The sequence below is a fragment of the Salmo salar genome, chromosome ssa18, assembly GCF_905237065.1.
Source record: "Salmo salar chromosome ssa18, Ssal_v3.1, whole genome shotgun sequence".
In the NCBI taxonomy this organism is placed as follows: Eukaryota; Metazoa; Chordata; class Actinopteri; order Salmoniformes; family Salmonidae; genus Salmo; species Salmo salar.
The window spans coordinates 43,901,590-43,921,080 of NC_059459.1; the positions used below are offsets into that span (position 1 = coordinate 43,901,590).

Genomic DNA, 19,491 nt, shown 5'->3' on the forward strand with positions numbered 1-19,491 from the left:
TGACATCAGAGGTGCTACATGCACTAACTCAAAACAATATCCCACAAAACACAGTGGGGAAATGGCTGCCTAAATATGATCCCCAATCAGAGACAACGATAAACAGCTGCCTCTGATTGGGAACCATACCAGGCCAACATAGAAATAAACAACCTAGATCACCCACCCTAGTCACACCCCGACCTAACCAACATAGAGAATAAAAGGCTCTCTATGGTCAGGGCGTGACAATTACATTTACGCTCACGGGTGGCCAATAAGATCTAGCTGAAAGCCATGCCCCTAATAAGCCATTCGTCCTGAAAACAACCTAAGGATTACATTAAAAAAGACCCAGCTGATTGGTCAACCCAGCATGAAAGTTAATATAACCAGCTGATTGGTCAACCCAGCATGAAAGTTAATATACCCAGCTGATGGTTAAATGAACCCATGTTTGGGTAATCCCAACTACCTATCTTGTTTAGTTATTCACACAGCCTTACTGGCTGGGTCAAAATAACCCAGAGTGTGTTCTGTCCAATATTGACCCAGTGCTGGGTTACTAAATAACCCAGAGTGTGTTCTGTCCAATATTGACCCAGTGCTGGGTTACTAAATAACCCAGAGTGTGTTCTGTCCAATATTGACCCAGTGCTGGGTTACTAAATAACCCAAATTGGGTTGTTTTTAATCCAGCATTTTTTAGATTGTGGATGAATCAGCTAGACACTTAAAGTATAAAGTCATTTTTAAGAGGAAACAGGACGTTTCACTGGAAGTCCACTTCCTCCTTCTCTGTCAGTCATCCCTCTTCTTCTTCTTCTTCCTTTTTCCAGGTCTCCAGTAGTGGTTGAGGAGGTGGTCTGTCTGCACGCAGCATCCCACCCCCAGCATGGATGATCCTCCTGGGCCACAACCACCATACTCTTCCTCCCATCTCACTGGCTCCACCACCACCACCTCTCCTCCTCCTCCTCCACCACCCAGTCTCTGAGGCTGAGTAAACCTAGCCGGGCCTCCACCACCACCCCACCACCCAGACCCAACCACCCCACCACCACAGTGGGTCTTCAGACCTAGGCAGCCCACCATCACCCCACCACCCAGACCCAACCACCCCACCACCCAGACCTAGCCAGCCCGCCACCACCCCACCACCACAGTGGGTCTTCAGACCTAGGCAGCCCACCATCACCCCACCACCGCAGTGGGTCTTCAGACCTAGGCAGCCCACCATCACCCCACCACCCAGACCTAGCCAGCCCACCACCACCCCACCACCCAGACCTAGCCAGCCCGCCATCACCCCACCTCTCTGTCACCATGACACACATGGACTACGAATACACCCTGCTGGGTTCCCCGATGGAGGACTACAGGAAGAGACCTCTGAAACTACAGGTGGACGACAGCCCCATGAGCCTGTTTGCCGTTCTGGAGGTGAAACGTGACCCTCTCCACCGACTCTGGCCGTGGTGCACCCTGGGATGTGGTACGAGCACCCTGACCTGCTTCAGGAAGGTTAAACTGTACAGCTTCCTGTTCGGCCTCACCGTCATGTTCCTCATCATGGCTTCCTATATCCTCACTGGGGACAAGAAGGGCCTCCTCTTGACCCCGTCCCCATATCATTTCTCTATGGTCCCTAACTCGGGGTCCGGGGCTGGGCCCTACCCCTTTAATATGTCTTCTGCCAAGGACTATGCTACCATTAAACTTGTGGTGAAGAACATAGCGTCCAAAGTGGAGTTCAGTACTACTAGACAGCTGCCAGAACGCAAGGCACTAATACACAGTGAGCCACATGTAAGTACTGCACTGTAGTCTGTATGCGTGTGTGTGTCTCTGTGTGTGCGTGTGTGTGTGCGTGTGTGTGTGTGTCTGTGTGTGTGTGTCTGTGTGTGTGTGTGTGTGTGTGCGTGCGTGCGTGCGTGTGTGTGTGTGTGTGTGTGTGTGTGTGTGTGTGTGTGTGTGTGTGTGTGTGTGTGTGTGTGTGTGTGTGTGTGTGTGTCTGTGTGTCTGTCTGATCTTGCATTATATTGATCTGTATCTTAATTAAAAGTCTCAGTAAAATAGAATTGTTGTAGTTTGTTGTAGGAAAGTTTAATTATATTTACATTCACACCAGGTTCAAATAGAAATAAACTTTGATAACATTCCCTTCATATCATATTCTAGTTTTTCCAATTGGAAGCACATCCTTCTGAAACTAAACAAATAATTTAGGATGGAAACAACATAAGACAATTCAAATGGAAGTCAGGGTGGAACAGGAGGGGCTGAACTCAGATGTTACACAGGTACTTAAGCAGTGGGAGAAAGGGTGGGAGGGTTTGCTACTTTTGTTCTCAGGTAACGAAAATGTGGCGTATCTTGAGGAGTAATTGTATAAAGACATGTTCCCTGAAAACTAAAACTGGAAAACACCATGTCAAAACCCTCTTGTATTATTTTAAATGTCAGAAACTCAACCTGCAGAATGTTATAATTATGTAGTCAGTTGGTGTAGGAGATGGAGACTAATGATCAACCTGACAATCAGACAGATAATGACTTGGTGTAGAAGGTGGAGACTAATGATCAACCTGACAATCAGACAGATAATGACTTGGTGTGTCACGTCCTGACCAGTTAAGGGTTATTTGTTGTTGGAGTTTGGTCAGGATGTGGCAGAGGGTATTTGTTTTATATGGTTTGGGGTGGTGGTGTAGGTAGTAGGTTGTTTTATTTATGTATTCCGGGGGTTTTGGGCACTGCTCTGTGTTTATGTATTTCTATGTTTAGTTAGTTAGTTGTGGGTATAGGTTCTAGGTTCGTTTTCTATGTGTAGTTAATTGGGATGGGACTCCCAATTGAAGGCAGGTGTGTTGAGTTGCCTTTGATTGGGAGTCCTATATAATAGGGTGTGTTTGTCTTTGTGTTTGTGGGTAGTTGTTTTTGCACTGTGTTTGTATAGCCTGCAAAACTGTTGCTGTCGTGAGTATCGTTTATTGTTTGTTTTTCCTGTGGATGCTTTGAGTATTTCATTAAAAGAATGAGTATCCACATACCCGCTGCAGTTTGGTCAATTCAACACGGCACCTTTTGTGACATGGTATAGAAGATGGAGGCTAATGATCAACCTGACAATCAGACAGATAATGACTTGGTATAGAAGGTGGAGACTAATGATCAACCTGACAATCAGACAGATAATGACTTGGTGTAGAAGATGGAGACTAATGACCAACCAGACTAAAACACAGATAATGACTTGGTATAAAAGATGGAGACTCATGATTAGCCAGACTAAAACACAGATAATGACTTGGTGTAGAAGATGGAGACTAATGACCAACCAGACAATCAGACAGATAATGACTTGGTGTAGAAGATGGAGACTAATGACCAACCAGACTAAAACACAGATAATGACTTGTTATAAAAGATAGAGACTCATGATTAGCCAGACTAAAACACAGATAATGACTTGGTGTAGAAGATGGAGACTAATGATCAACCTGACAATCAGACAGATAATGACTTGGTATAGAAGGTGGAGACTAATGATCAAACTGACAATCAGACAGATAATGACTTGGTGTAGAAGATGGAGACTAATGACCAACCAGACTAAAACAAAGATAATGACTTGGTATAAAAGATAGAGACTCATGATTAGCCAGACTAAAACATAGATAATGACTTGGTGTAGAAGATGGAGACTAATGACCAACCAGACAATCAGACAGATAATGACTTGGTGTAGAAGATGGAGACTAATGACCAACCAGACTAAAACACAGATAATGACTTGTTATAAAAGATAGAGACTCATGATTAGCCAGACTAAAACACAGATAATGACTTGGTGTAGAAGATGGAGACTAATGATCAACCTGACAATCAGACAGATAATTTATTTTAGATAAACAGCCATTAATATAGGTATTTTTCAGTTTTGTTTTGGTGAAGAAATTCTTGAGATCACAATCAGCAATTCTAAATATCTGGATCTTTTTATTGATTAACATATTTACCTTTCTATACGCAAAACATCTGCCCTGGCCGGCCGACTCAGCAAGTAGAGCTCTTAGGGGAGTTGTAGGAAAAACAAAACCACTCAAAGGTATTGGTTAGGCTACGTATTCCAAACTGTTTCAGACATGCATGTGTCCTGTTCTGGACTATTTAGCAAGAGTTTGGGGTGCTAAGAGGTATTTTAAAAACGAACACGTCCATAACAGAGCAGTACCACAAGTTTGCACCTATACTTGTAATAACTGGGGAGATGGGCTGGGGAACCCTGTGAGGTAAGATGGAAGGCATGTATGGTGAGACAGGTGTGTGCCTTTCCAAATCATGTCCAATCAATTGAATTTACCACAGGTGGACTCCAATGAAGTTGTAGAAACATCTCAAGGATGATGAATGGAAACAGGATGCACCTGAGCTCAATTTCGAGTCTCATTGCAAAGGGTCTGAATACTTATGTAAATAAGCTATTTCTGCTTTTTATTTTTTGCAAATTTGCAAAAATTTCTAAAAACCTGTTTTCCCTTTTGTCATTATGGGGGTATTGTGTGTAGATTGCTGAGGATTTTTATTTTATTTAATCCATTTTAGAATAAGGATGTAACGTAACAAAATGTGGAAAAAGGGAAGGGGTCTGAATACTTTTCCGAATGCACAGTATATAAGTGCACTACTTTGGTTCAGGGCCCTTAGGGACCTCTGGTCAAAACTAGTGAACTATGAAGGGAATAGGGTGCCATTTGGGATGCATGTAGCCTCACTCACTCCACTGATTGACTCTACCACTTCCTATTCCTGGCCCAGCCGTCTCAACTCAACTCCTGTTTCAATTAAATCCTTAATGCTATAGATAATGGTTTGTGCCAAGGCTGTTTGCATCCAGGGCCGGACAAAGCCTTTTGGCGGCCCTGTGTAACAGTCTAGCTTCCGTCCCTCTCCTCGCCCCTACCTGGGCTCGAACCAGGGACCCTCTGCACACATGAACAACTGACACCCACGAAGCATCGTTACCCATCGTGCCACAAAAGCTGCGGCCCTTGCAACGCAAGGGGAACAACTACTTCAGCTCTCAGAGCGAGAGACGTCACCCGATTGAAACGCTATTAGCGCACACCACCGCTAACTAACTAGCCATTTCACATCGGTTACACCTACACACAAGATTTGGTTGGGTGGCCTCCCCACCTCGCAAAGAAAAATGTACGTTTGAAGTTAATTTCTTGTAATTCTACATATTTTGCCATTGGGTGTAGAGATTTTTTTAGTTGCCGTTTTAAAGAACATTTCCTGCAATTCTACACATTTGACCAAGACTTGCCATGTTAATGATCTCTGATTGAGAGTGACTATCAAAATCAATGGAAGCCCCCATGAGGCCAGGGCCCCCTGGGCAACATGACCTAAGTGCCCGCTTATGTGTCTTATGCCTTGAGCCGGCCCTGTTTGCATCACACCTAATTTCTTATTGAACAAGCTAATGAGAAAGGGAATGTGTTGCTGACACAATCAATACTACATCACCTCGCTGGCCAGTTAAAGAAACATACGTCCGTCGCACATTTCTCGCTTTCTCTCTCTCTCTCTCTCTCTCTCTCTCTCTCTCTCTCTCTCTCTCTCTCTCTCTCTGTCAATTAAATTCAAAGGGGCTTTATTGGCATGGGAAACATATGTTAACATTGCCGAAGCAAGTGAGGTAGATACTTTCTTTCCCTCCCTCCCTCCCTCCCTCCCTCCCTCCCTCCCTCCCTCCCTCCCTCCCTCCCTCCCTCCCTCCCTCCCTCCCTCCCTCCCTCCCTCCCTCTCTGTCTCTCTGTCTCTCTGTCTCTGTCTCTGTCTCTGTCTCTGTCTCTGTCTCTGTCCTCTTTTTTGTTATGTGTTGGACCCGAGTAAGACTAGCTGCCGCCATTGGTGTCGGTTAATGGGGATCCTAATAAATTGAAATCAAATCTCTGTCTCTTTCTCTGTCTCAATTCAATTCAAAGGGGTTTTATTGGCATGGCAAACATATGTTTACATTGCCAAAGCAAGTGAAATATACACTAAACAAAAGTGAGAAGAAGCAAAATTAACAACATCAACAAAAAACTATTAGAAATGAACAGGAAACATTGCACTCTAAAAAGTTTCAAAACATAAAGACATTTCAATATCATCAGCTATGTTTCAGCAATGAACAGTGTTTTAGAAATCTCTCTCTCTGTCTCTCTCTGTCTCTCTCTCTTTCTGTCTCTCTCTCTTTCTGTCTCTCTCTCTCTCTGTCACTCTCTCTGTCTCTCTCTCTTTCTGTCTCTCTCTCTTTCTGTCTCTCTCTCTTTCTCTCTCTCTCTGTCTCTCTCTCTCTCTTTGTCTCTGTCTTTCTGTCTCTCTCTCTTTCTGTCTCTCTCTCTCTCTTTGTCTATCTGTCTTTCTGTCTCTCTCTCTCTCTCTCTCTCTCTCTCTCTCTCTCTGTCAAACTCTCTCTGTCCAAATCTCTATACGTTGTTGTTTTTGGCTCTGTACTCCAGCACTTTGGATTTTAAAATGATATACAATGATACTATGAGGTTAAAGTGTAGACTGTCAGGTTTAATTTGAGGGGTATCTTCATCCATATCGGGTGAATCGTTTAGAAATTACACCACTTGTTGTACATAGTAGATAGTCATTCATAGCGTAACAATGACATCATCAAGCTTGTGACACATTTTGTCGGTTGCATTTACTGTTTGATGTGGTTGTGTTTCCGGTAGTTTCCGGTGGTTAAGAGCATTTGGGCCAGTAAACAAAAGGTTGCTGGTTTTGAATCCCTGAGACAACTACGTGAAAACATCTGACGATGTACCTTTTGAGCAAGGCACTTAATCCTAATTGTTCCTGTAAGTCGTTGTGGATAAGATTGTCTGTTAAAATGTAAATCATGTATTGTGTCATTTTGGAGTCACTTTTATTGTAAATAAGAATAGAATATGTTTCTAAACACTTCTACATTAATGTGGACGCTACCATGATTACGAATAACCTCTCACCATATGGTAATGGTGAGAGGTTAGCATGTTTTAGGGGGTAGGCTATAAAATGCCATTCTCCCCTGTTATTGTAATGGTGAGAGGTTAGCATGTTTCAGGGGTATGATATAAAATGCTAACCTCCCCTGTTATTGTAATGGTGAGAGGTTAGCATGTCTTGGGGGTATGATATAAAATGCTAACCTCCCCTGTTATTGTAATGGTGAGAGATAAGCATGTTTTATAGGTATGATATAAAATGCTAACCTCCCCTGTTATTGTAATGGTGAGAGGTTAGCATGTCTTGGGGGTATGATATAAAATGCTAACCTCCCCTGTTATTGTAATGGTGAGAGGTTAGCATGTCTTGGAGGTATGATATAAAATGCTAACCTCCTCTGTTATTGTAATGGTGAGAGGTTAGCATGTTTTAGGGGGTATGATATAAAATGCTAACCTCCCCTGTTATTGTAATGGTGAGAGATTAGCATGTTTTAGGGGTATGATAGTGGAGCGTCTGTAACTTTCTCATCATCATTATTATTCACGATTCATTCAGGAATATCAGTAATCATGGTAGAATCCACATCAGTATAGAAGTGTGACACAATGACACAATAAATTATTTACCATTTCATTTCTATTGGGCACAAAATAATCTGAAACACAACCAAAACAAACAGCCAATGCAGCCAACAAGTTTGTAGAGACTCTAGCTTGATGTAATCATTACGTGTTAGGAATATGGGATTATATTATAGGAGTATGGGATTATATTATAGGAATATGGGATAATATTATAGGAATATGGGATTATATTATAGGAATATGGGATTATATTATAGGAATATGGAATTATATTATAGGAATATGGGATTATATTATAGGAATATGGGATTATATTATAGGAATATGGGATTATATTATAGGAATATGGGATTATATTATAGGAATATGGGATTATATTATAGGAAAATGGGATTATATTATAGGAATATGGGATTATATTATAGGAATGTGGGATGAAAACACTCAACGTTTTACTACTTTAATACACATATAAGTGAATTTGTCCCAATACTTTTGGTCCTCTAAAATGGGGGGGACTATATACTAAAAGTGCTGTGATTAACTAACCCTGATTCAGATGACCATCCTACCCATGCTAGATTACGGGGACGTAATTTATAGATCGGCAGGTAAGGGTTTTCTCGAGCGGCTAGATGTTCTTTACCATTCGGCCATCAGATTTACCACCAATGCTCCTTATAGGACACATCACTACACTCTATACTCCTCTGTAAACTGGTAATCTCTGTATACCCGTCGCAAGACCCACTGGTTGATGCTCATTTATAAAACCGTCTTAAGGCCTCACTCCCCCCTATCTGAGATATCTACTGCAGCCCTCATCCTCCACACACAACACCCGTTCTGCCAGTCACGTTCTGTTAAAGGTACATATTGTTAATGTTACATTCTGTTAAAGGTCCCCAAAGGACACACATCCCTGGGTCGCTGCTCTTTTCAGTTCGCTGCAGCTAGCGACTGGAATGACCTGCAAAAAACACTCAAACTGGACAGTTTTATCTCAATCTCTTCATTCCAAGACTCAATCATGGACATTCTAACTGACAGCTGTGGCTGCTTTGAGTGATGTATTGTTGTCTCTACCTTTTTGCCCTTTGTGCTGTTGTCTGGGCCCAATAATGTTTGTACCATGTTTTGTGCTGCTACCATGTTGTGTTGCTAACATGGTGTGTTGTCATGTGTTGCTGCCTTGCTACGTTGTTGTCTTAGGTCTCTCTTTATGTAGTGTTGTGTTGTCTCTCTTTATGTAGTGTTGTGGTGTCTCTCTTTATGTAGTGTTGTCTCTCTTTATGTAGTGTTGTGTTGTCTCTCTTTATGTAGTGTAGTGTTGTCTCTCTTTATGTAGTGTTGTCTCTCTTTATGTAGTGTTGTCTCTCTTTATGTAGTGTTGTCTCTCTTTATGTAGTGTTGTGTTGTCTCTCTTTATGTAGTGTTGTCTCTCTTTATGTAGTGTTGTGGTGTCTCTCTTTATGTAGTGTTGTCTCTCTTTATGTAGTGTTGTGTTGTCTCTCTTTATGTAGTGTTGTGTTTTCTCTCTTTATGTAGTGTTGTGTTGTCTCTCTTTATGTAGTGTAGTGTTGTCTCTCTTTATGTAGTGTTGTGTTGTCTCTCTTTATGTAGTGTTGTCTCTCTTTATGTAGTGTTGTCTCTCTTTATGTAGTTTCGTCTCTCTTTATGTAGTGTTGTGTTGTCTCTCTTTATGTAGTGTTGTCTCTCTTTATGTAGTGTTGTGTTGTCTCTCTTTATGTAGTGTTGTGGTGTCTCTCTTTATGTAGAGTTGTCTCTCTTTATGTAGTGTTGTCTCTCTTTATGTAGTGTTGTCTCTCTTTATGTAGTGTTGTCTCTCTTTATGTAGTGTTGTCTCTCTTTATGTAGTGTTGTGTTGTCTCTCTTTATGTAGTGTTGTCTCTCTTTATGTAGTGTTGTGGTGTCTCTCTTTATGTAGTGTTGTCTCTCTTTATGTAGTGTTGTGTTGTCTCTCTTTATGTAGTGTTGTGTTTTCTCTCTTTATGTAGTGTTGTGTTGTCTCTCTTTATGTAGTGTAGTGTTGTCTCTCTTTATGTAGTGTTGTCTCTCTTTATGTAGTGTTGTCTCTCTTTATGTAGTTTCATCTCTCTTTATGTAGTGTTGTGTTGTCTCTCTTTATGTAGTGTTGTCTCTCTTTATGTAGTGTTGTGTTGTCTCTCTTTATGTAGTGTTGTGGTGTCTCTCTTTATGTAGAGTTGTCTCTCTTTATGTAGTGTTGTCTCTCTTTATGTAGTGTTGTCTCTCTTTATGTAGTGTTGTGTTGTCTCTCTTTATGTAGTGTTGTCTTTCTTTATGTAGTGTTGTGTTGTCTCTCTTTATGTAGTGTAGTGTTGTCTCTCTGTATGTAGTGTAGTCTCTCTTTATGTAGTGTTGTCTCTCTTTATGTAGTGTTGTCTCTCTTTATGTAGTTTCGTCTCTCTTTATGTAGTGTTGTGTTGTCTCACTTTATGTAGTGTTGTCTCGCTTTATGTAGTGTTGTGGTGTCTCTCTTTATGTAGTGTTGTGTTGTCTCTCTTTATGTAGTGTAGTGTTGTCTCTCTTTATGTAGTGTTGTCTCTCTTTATGTAGTGTTGTCTCTCTTTATGTAGTGTTGTCTCACTTTATGTAGTGTTGTGTTGTCTCTCTTTATGTAGTGTTGTCTCTCTTTATGTAGTGTTGTGGTGTCTCTCTTTATGTAGTGTTGTGTTTTCTCTCTTTATGTAGTGTTGTGTTGTCTCTCTTTATGTAGTGTAGTGTTGTCTCTCTTTATGTAGTGTTGTCTCTCTTTATGTAGTGTTGTGTTGTCTCTCTTTATGTAGTGTTGTGGTGTCTCTCTTTATGTAGTGTTGTGTTTTCTCTCTTTATGTAGTGTTGTGTTGTCTCTCTTTATGTAGTGTAGTGTTGTCTCTCTGTATGTAGTGTTGTCTTTCTTTATGTAGTGTTGTGTTGTCTCTCTTTATGTAGTGTAGTGTTGTCTCTCTGTATGTAGTGTTGTCTCTCTTTATGTAGTGTTGTCTCTCTTTATGTAGTGTTGTCTCTCTTTATGTAGTTTTGTCTCTCTTTATGTAGTGTTGTGTTGTCTCACTTTATGTAGTGTTGTCTCGCTTTATGTAGTGTTGTGGTGTCTCTCTTTATGTAGTGTTGTGTTGTCTCTCTTTATGTAGTGTTGTCTCTCTTTATGTAGTGTTGTCTCTCTTTATGTAGTGTTGTCTCTCTTTATGTAGTGTTGTGTTGTCTCTCTTTATGTAGTGTTGTCTCTCTTTATGTAGTGTTGTGGTGTCTCTCTTTATGTAGTGTTGTGTTTTCTCTCTTTATGTAGTGTTGTGTTGTCTCTCTTTATGTAGTGTAGTGTTGTCTCTCTTTATGTAGTGTTGTGTTGTCTCTCTTTATGTAGTGTTGTCTCTCTTTATGTAGTTTCATCTCTCTTTATGTAGTTGGGGGGCTGTCTGTATAGCTGGGGGAGATGTTTCAGGAGATATGGTGTGTTGGGGGGGCTGTCTGTATAGCTGGGGGAGATGTTTCAGGAGATATGGTGTGTTGGGGGGCTGTCTGTATAGCTGGGGGAGATGTTTCAGGAGATATGGTGTGTTGGGGGCTGTCTGTATAGCTGGGGGAGATATTTCAGGAGATATGGTGTGTTGGGGGGCTGTCTGTATAGCTGGGGAAGATGTTTCAGGAGATATGGTGTGTTGGGGGGTTATCTGTATAGCTGGGGGAGATGTTTCAGGAGATATGGTGTGTTGGGGGGTTGTCTGTATAGCTGGGGGAGATGTTTTGGATATACGGTTGTAGAAGTGGTGAGGTTTTGGTTATTGTGATGTGTGTTGTTTTGTATCGTGGTGTAGAGGGAAAGGTGAGCATGGTACATGTATGCAGTACTGCAGTATAGGAGATTTTTGGGTGTTTTGTTTTAAGGGGGTGGTGAAGTTAAAAAGTCAAAGTCTCTCTCTCTCTTTGTCCTGCTCTCTTTATCGCTCTCCTTCTCACCCTTCCACATTCTCTCTCTCTCCCTCTCTCTCTCTCTCTCTCTCTCTCTCTCTCTCTCTCTCTCTCTGTCTCTCTCTCTGTCTCTGTCTCTCTCTCTCTGTGTCTCTGTGTCTCTCATTCTCTCTCTCTCTCTCTCTCTCTCTCTCTCTCTCTCTCTGTCTCTCTCTCTCTCTCTCTCTCTCTCTGTCTCTCTCTCTCTCTGTCTCTCTGTCTCTCTCTGTCTCTCTCTCTGTCTCTCTCTGTATCTCTGTGTCTCATTCTCTTTCTCTCTCTCTCTGTCTCTCTCTCTGACTCTCTGTCTCTCCCTTTCTCTCTGTCTCTCTCTCTTTCTCTCTCTCTCTCTCTCTCATCGTCTCTGTGTCTCTGTGTCTCTCATTCTGTGTCTCTGTGACTCTCATTCTGTGTCTCTGTGCCTCTGTGTCTCTGTCTCTTTCTCGCTCTCTCTCTGTCTCTCTCTCTCTCTGTCTCTGTCTCTCTCTCTCTCTCTGTCTCTCTGTCTCTCTCTCTCTCTCTCTCTCTCTCTCTCTCTCTCTCTCTGTCTCTCTCTCTCCCTCTCTCTCTCTGTCTCTCTCTCTCGCTGTCTCTCTCTCTCTCGTCTCTCTCTCTCTCTGTCTCTCTCTCTCTCTCTGTCTGTCTCTCTGTGTCTCTGTGCCTCTGTGTCTCTCTCTTTCTCGCTCTCTCTGTCTCTCTCTCTCTCTCTCTCTCTCTCTGTCTCTCTGTCTCTCTCTCTGTCTCTCTGTCTCTCTCTGTCTCTCTCTCTCTCTCTCTCTCTCTCTCTCTGTCTCTCTGACTCTCTGTCTCTCTCTCTCTCTCTCTCTCTGTCTCTCTGTCTCTCTGTCTCTTTCTCTGTCTCTCTCTGTCTCTCTCTCTGTCTCTCTGTCTCTTTCTCTGTCTCTCTCTGTCTCTCTCTCTGTCTCTCTGTCTCTCTCTGTCTGTCTGTCTCTCTCTCTCTATCTGTCTCTCTGTCTCTCTGTCTCTGTCTCTCTCTCTCTCTGTCTCTTTCTGTCTCTCTCTCTCTCTCTCTCTCTGTCTCTCTGTCTCTCTGTCTCTCTCTCTCTCTGTCTCTCTGTCTCTCTCTCTCTGTTTCTCTGTTTCTCTGTCTCTCTCTGTGATTCAGCTCCATGGTTTAACAGTCTGTTTCTCTGTCTCTCTCTGTGATTCAGCTCCATGGTTTAACAGTCTGTCTCTCTGTCTCTCTCTGTGATTCAGCTCCATGGTTTAACAGTCTGTTTCTCTGTCTCTCTCTGTGATTCAGCTCCATGGTTTAACAGTCTGTTTCTCTGTCTCTCTGTGTGATTCAGCTCCATGGTTTAACAGTCTGTCTCTCTGTCTCTTTCTGTGATTCAGCTCCATGGTTTAACAGTCTGTCTCTGTCTCGCTCTGTGATTCAGCTCCATGGTTTAACAGTCTGTTTCTCTGTCTCTCTCTGTGATTCAGCTCCATGGTTTAACAGTCTGTCTCTCTGTCTCTCTGTGATTCAGCTCCATGGTTTAACAGTCTGTTTCTCTGTCTCTCTGTGATTCAGCTCCATGGTTTAACAGTCTGTTTCTCTGTCTCTCTCTGTGATTCAGCTCCATGGTTTAACAGTCTGTCTCTCTGTCTCTCTGTGATTCAGCTCCATGGTTTAACAGTCTGTTTCTCTGTCTCTCTGTGATTCAGCTCCATGTTTTAACAGTCTGTTTCTCTGTCTCTCTCTGTGATTCAGCTCCATGGTTTAACAGTCTGTTTCTCTGTCTCTCTGTGTGATTCAGCTCCATGGTTTAACAGTCTGTCTCTCTGTCTCTCTCTGTGATTCAGCTCCATGGTTTAACAGTCTGTTTCTCTGTCTCTCTGTGTGATTCAGCTCCATGGTTTAACAGTCTGTTTCTCTTGTCTTTCCTCTACAGATGTTTTCCGTTATCCCCCACAAGTTTCTTCCCAACGTCAAGAACCCATGTTGGTACGAGGAACACACTGGGAATATCACCAGGGACCCTTACAGGACAAACCTTTACGCCCGGTACTCCCACCGCTTCAGAACCGTGTTTGAGTACCTGAGGAAGGCTTTCCGAGAACACTTGTACCGCCGCGGGGGGAAATACTACCGCATGCGTTGCCTACCTTACTTCTACATCATAGGCCAGCCTAAGTGTGGCACCACAGACCTGTATGATAGGTTGCAGCTGCACCCGGAGGTTAGGTTCACCACTTTCAAAGAGCCTCACTGGTGGACCAGGAAAAGGTTTGGTGAGTTTACTGGAGAGACAGGAGACGCACGCACACACGTACGCACGCACGCACACACACACACACACACACACACACACACACACACACACACACACACACACACACACACACACACACACACACACACACACACACACACACACACACAGTAGTTTACAGCTTTGGTGTGTGGATGGTGTGTGTGTGTGTGTGTGTGTGTGTGTGTGTGTGTGTGTGTGTGTGTGTGTGTGTGTGTGTGTGTGTGTGTGTGTGTGTGTGTGTGTGTGTGTGTGTGTGTGTGTGTGTGTAGTTCATGGGCTGGATAACCTGAATAAGTATTACAGTACTAGATCAATGAATGAAGAGTTATGAAGATACACAGCGTGAACTGGCCTGTGGGAATTATTTTCTACCTGAATGTTAATCAGGAAACCTCTTTCCTTTTTTCTTTACTTTCAGCTTGTAATGGGTATTTTACTGGGTATTTTACTGGGTATTTGACAGGGTATTTTACTGGGTATTTTACAGGGTATTTTACTGGGTATTTGACAGGGTATTTGACAGGGTATTTGACTGGGTATTTTACTGGGTATTTTAATGGGTATTTTACAGGGTATTTTACTGGGTATTTTACAGGGTATTTTACTGGGTATTTTACTGGGTATTTGAAAGGGTATTTGACTGGGTGTTTTACAGGGTATTTTACTAGGTATTTTACAGGGTATTTGACAGGGTGTTTGACAGGGAATTTGACACGGTGTTTGACAGCGTGTTTGACAGGGTATTTGACAGGGTATTTGACACGGTATTTGACAGGGTATTTGACAGGGTATTTGACAGGGTATTTTACAGGGTATTTGACAGGGTATTTTACAGGGTATTTTACAGGGTATTTGACAGGGTATTTGACAGAGTATTTTACAGGGTATTTGACAGGGTATTTTACAGGGTATTTGACAGGGTATTTTACAGAGTATTTTACAGAGTATTTTACAGGGTATTTTACTGGGTATTTGACAGAGTATTTGACAGGGTATTTGACACGGTATTTGACAGGGTATTTGACACGGTATTTGACAGGGTATTTTACAGGGTATTTTACAGGGTATTTTAGAGGGTATTTTACAGGGTATTTGACAGGGTATTTTACAGAGTATTTTACAGGGTATTTTACAGGGTATTTGACAGGGTATTTTACAGAGTATTTTACAGGGTATTTGACAGGGTATTTGACAGGGTATTTTACAGAGTATTTTCCAGGGTATATTCCAGAGTATTTTACAGGGTATTTTACAGGGTATTTGACAGGGTATTTTACAGGGGTCACGGTTGTCTAAAGGATCGGACCAAAGTGCAGCATGGTTGTAGTTCCACGTATTTATTTATTCTGTGAAACGTTGCGTTACACAAATAACTTGAATAACAAACACAACAAACCGTGACGCAGAGAGAAATAAACACTACTCAAAAGATAACAACCCACATACACAAGTGGGGGAAAAAAAACCTACTTAAATATGATATCCAATTAGAGACAACGAGGACCGGCTGCCTCTAATTGGAGATCATCCCAAAAACCCCAACATAGAAATAGAAACCTAGAATAACCACATAGAAATAGATAACATAGAAAACCACCCAAAAACACCCCCTGTCACGCCCTGACCTACTCTACTATAGAAAATGACATCTTACAAGGGTCAGGGCGTGACAACAGGGTATTTTACTGAGTATTTGACACGGTATTTGACAGGGTATTTGACACGGTATTTGACAGGGTATTTGACACGGTATTTTACTGGGTATTTGACACGGTATTTTACTGGGTATTTTGCAGGGTATTTTACTGGGTATTTTACAGGGTATTTTACAGGGTATTTGACAGGGTATTTTACTGGGTATTTGACATGGTATTTGACAGGGTATTTTACAGGGTATTTTACTAGGTATTTTACTAGGTATTTTACAGGGTATTTTACTAGGTATTTTACTAGGTATTTTACAGGGTATTTGACAGGGTATTTGACAGGGTATTTGACAGGGTATTTCACTGGGTATTTCACTGGGTATTTTCAAGGTATGGTGTTTCTCAAGAAAACTGCATTCAGACCATTTTAGATGATAATGTTTCACAGTTTTCTTTCCCGATACAGTAGACCTCAGTCATATTAACATGGCATAAGTAATATATTTTTTTTGTAGAATTGCAGGAAATTTGCTTTAAAACTGCAAACATTTCTCTGCCCCATGGCAAAATGTGTAGAATTGCAGGAAATTTGCTTTAAAACGTAAATGTTTCTTTCCACCATCAAGGGGGGGGGGCCATTAAAATGTTTTGCTGTGAGGTGGGGGGCCCCCCCAAATCAAATTTTGCTTAGGGCCCCCAAAAGGCTAGAGCCGACCCTGGCACCATCACTGACCTTACTTTGGGGATGTGGCCAAAGCCACTAAAAACTGACAGAGCAGTCCATTAGTCTTTGAAGCCCTGTTGCAGTGTGCCGTGGAGGTGTGTGTTGCCCTGGATAAGAGTATCTGCTGGGGGGGTGGACGTGCAGAGTATAAATGAACCCACGGTTTCCTGTTGTTTCCTGTTGTGATGAAATTGCAGCATTAGATATCCTGTCAAATGCTACAGTACAAACCCAACTGTGTGTGTGTGTGTGTGTGTGTGTGTGTGTGTGTGTGTGTGTGTGTGTGTGTGTGTGTGCGTGCGTGCGTGCGTGCGTGCGTGCGTGCGTGCGTGCGTGCGTGTGTGTGTAGAGGTGGAAGTTATAAACACAGGGCCTTGATAGCCTGTCGTCCTGTTATAAACACAGGGTCTTGATAGCCTGTTATCCTGTTATAAACACAGGGCCTTGATATCCTGTCGTCCTGTTATAAACACAGGGCCTTGATAGCCTGTTTTCCTATTATAAACACAGTTTCTTTGATAGCCTGTTGTCCTGTTATAAACACCGTTTCTTTGATAGCCTGTCGTCCTGTTTGACAGATCTGGGGGGCGTTGGGGAATGTGTTGAGTTCATCACTCTTTGTATTACTCCGTCATGCGTTGTTCTCTCCATGTGCCTCTGTAATGGTAAAAGCCTAGCAGCCGCCACAGATGGAACTATCTGGGAAGTTGTAGCTGTGTGAAAACAGAACAGGAAGTCATGAAGAAATCCCAGTTGACCTGAATGATAAGAAACTGAACTAGAAAACCTCTTCCAAACAGGAAATTAGATTTGCGGCTGTTGGCTTTTGTTCTACAGTGGGGGAAAAAAGTATTTGATCCCCTGCTGATTTTGTACGTTTGCCCACTGACAAAGAAATGATCAGTCTATAATTTTAATGGTAGGTTTATTTGAACAGTGAGAGACAGAATAACAACAACAAAAATCCAGAAAAACACATGTAAAAATTTTTATAAATTGATTTGCATTTTAATGAGGGAAATAAGTATTTGACCCCCTCTCAATCAAAAAGATTTCTGGCTCCCAGGTGTCTTTTATACAGGTAATGAGCTGAGATTAGGAGCACACTCTTAAAGGGAGTGCTCCTAATCTCAGCTTGTTACCTGTATAAAAGACACCTGTCCACAGAAGCAATCAATCAATCAGATTCCAAACTCTCCACCATGGCCAAGACCAAAGAGCTCACCAAGGATGTCAGGGACAAGATTGTTGTCACGTCCTGGCCAGTAAAAGGGGTTATTTGTCATTTTAGTTGGTCAGGGTGTGGCAGGGGGTGTTTGTTTTGTGTGGTTGGGTATTGTGGGTTTAGGTTCTAGTTTTCTTATTTCTATGTTTATCTAACTTTTCTAGTTCTATGTGAGTTTTGTCAATGACCTCCAATTAGAGGCAGCTGGTTGTTGTTGTCTCTAATTGGAGGCCATATTTAGTTGTGTTTGTTTTCACTGGGTTTTGTGGGTGGTTGTTTCTAGTATAGTCTATGCACCTTACTGGACTGTTTTCGTGGTTTGTTTTGTATTGATTAAGTGTTTTCTTTAATAAATAAGAGGATGAGCACTTTACCCGCTGTGTTTTGGTCCCCCTTCAACGACGAGTGTTACAGAACCACCCACCAAAGAAGGACCAAGCAGTGGAGGAAGGAGCAGCAAGAGAGCTATTTGGAGTCCTGGACATGGGAGGAGATCCTGGATGGTAAAGGACCATGGCACCAGGTTGGGGAGTACCAGCGCCCGAAGGAGGAGCTGGAGGAAGCTAAGAGGGAACGACGGCGGTATGAGGCATTATATCCTCCATTTCAGGAGGTGAGGAGGCAGCCACCCCAAAAAAATATTTGGGGGGGGCATACGGGGAGTTGGGCTGAGTCAGGGGGGAGCCATGACCTAACTTCCCGGGCGTACAGGGGAGAGCCGTGGCGCAAAGAGGAGCCAGTCAAGGAATCAAGCGAGGAGCTTGGCGCGAGATTCCGGAGAGAGGTACTGGCGGAAAGGGCACGAAGGAGCACCTGTGCTTACTATGGGGAGCGACGGAGCAAGCAAGCACCATGTTATGCAGAGATACGCACGGTATCGCCAGTGTGCAGCTACAGCCCGGTGCGCTTGGTGAAAGCTCCTCACAGGTGTCATGCTAGAGCCAGCATCAAGCCAGGACCAGTGATGCAAGTTGCAAGCATCAGACCGCCGGTGAAGGTTCATGGCCCAGTGTATCCTGTTCCTGCTCCTCGTACTCTCAAGACCATCGCCAAGCAGCTTGGTGAGAAGGTGACAACAGTTGGTGCGATTATTCGCAAATGGAAGAAACACAAAAGAACTGTCAATCTCCCTCGGCCTGGGGCTCCATGCAAGATCTCACCTCGTGGAGTTGCAATGATCATGAGAACGGTGAGGAATCAGCCCAGAACTACACGGGATGATCTTGTCAATGATCTCAAGGCAGCTGGGACCATAGTCACCAAGAAAACAATTGGTAACACACTACGCCGTGAAGGACTGAAATCCTGCAATGCCTGCAAGGTCCCCCTGCTCAAGAATACATATACATGCCCTTCTGAAGTCTGCCAATGAACATCTGAATGATTCAGAGGACAACTGGTGAAAGTGTTGTGGTCAGATGAGACCAAAATGGAGCTCTTTGACATCAACTCAACTCGCCGTGTTTGGAGGAGGAGGAATGCTGCCTATGACCCCAAGAATACCATCCCCACCGTCAAACATGGAGGTGGAAACATTATGCTTTGGGGGTGTTTTTCTGCTAAGGGGACAGGACAACTTCACCGCATCAAAGGGACGATGGACGGGGCCATGTACCGTCAAATCTTGGGTGAGAACCTCCTTCCCTCAGCCAGGGCATTGAAAATGGGTCGTGGATGTATATTCCAGCATGACAATGACCCAAAACACATGGCCAAGGCAACAAAGGAGTGGCTCAAGAAGAAGCACATTAAGGTCCTGGAGTGGCCTAACCAGTCTCCAGACCTTAATCCCATAGAAAATCTGTGGAGGGAGCTGAAGGTTCGAGTTGCCAAACGTCAGCCTCGAAACCTTAATGACTTGGAGAAGATCTGCAAAGAGGAGTGGGACAAAATCCCTCCTGAGATGTGTGCCAACCTGGTGGCCAACTACAAGAAACGTCTGACCTCTGTGATTGCCAACAAGGGTTTTGCCACCAAGTACTAAGTCATGTTTTGCAGAGGGGTCAAATACTTATTTCCGTCATTAAAATGCAAATCATTTTATAACATTTTTGACATGCGTTTTTCTGGATTTTTTGTTGTT

General features: G+C 42.9%; 1 protein-coding gene across 3 annotated transcripts in view; it reads left to right on the plus strand.

The window, feature by feature from the left end:
• LOC106594761 (carbohydrate sulfotransferase 15) overlaps window positions 1-19,491 on the plus strand; it is a 249,156-nt gene that overhangs the window by 187,491 nt on the left and 42,174 nt on the right. For all 3 annotated transcript variants that reach the window (XM_045701178.1, XM_045701177.1, XM_045701179.1), the window contains exons 2-3: window positions 819-1,788; window positions 13,451-13,790. In XM_045701178.1, the coding sequence (XP_045557134.1) occupies window positions 1,306-1,788; window positions 13,451-13,790 (823 nt within the window). In that variant the 5' untranslated portion in view covers window positions 819-1,305. The remainder of the gene's footprint in view (window positions 1-818; window positions 1,789-13,450; window positions 13,791-19,491) is intronic.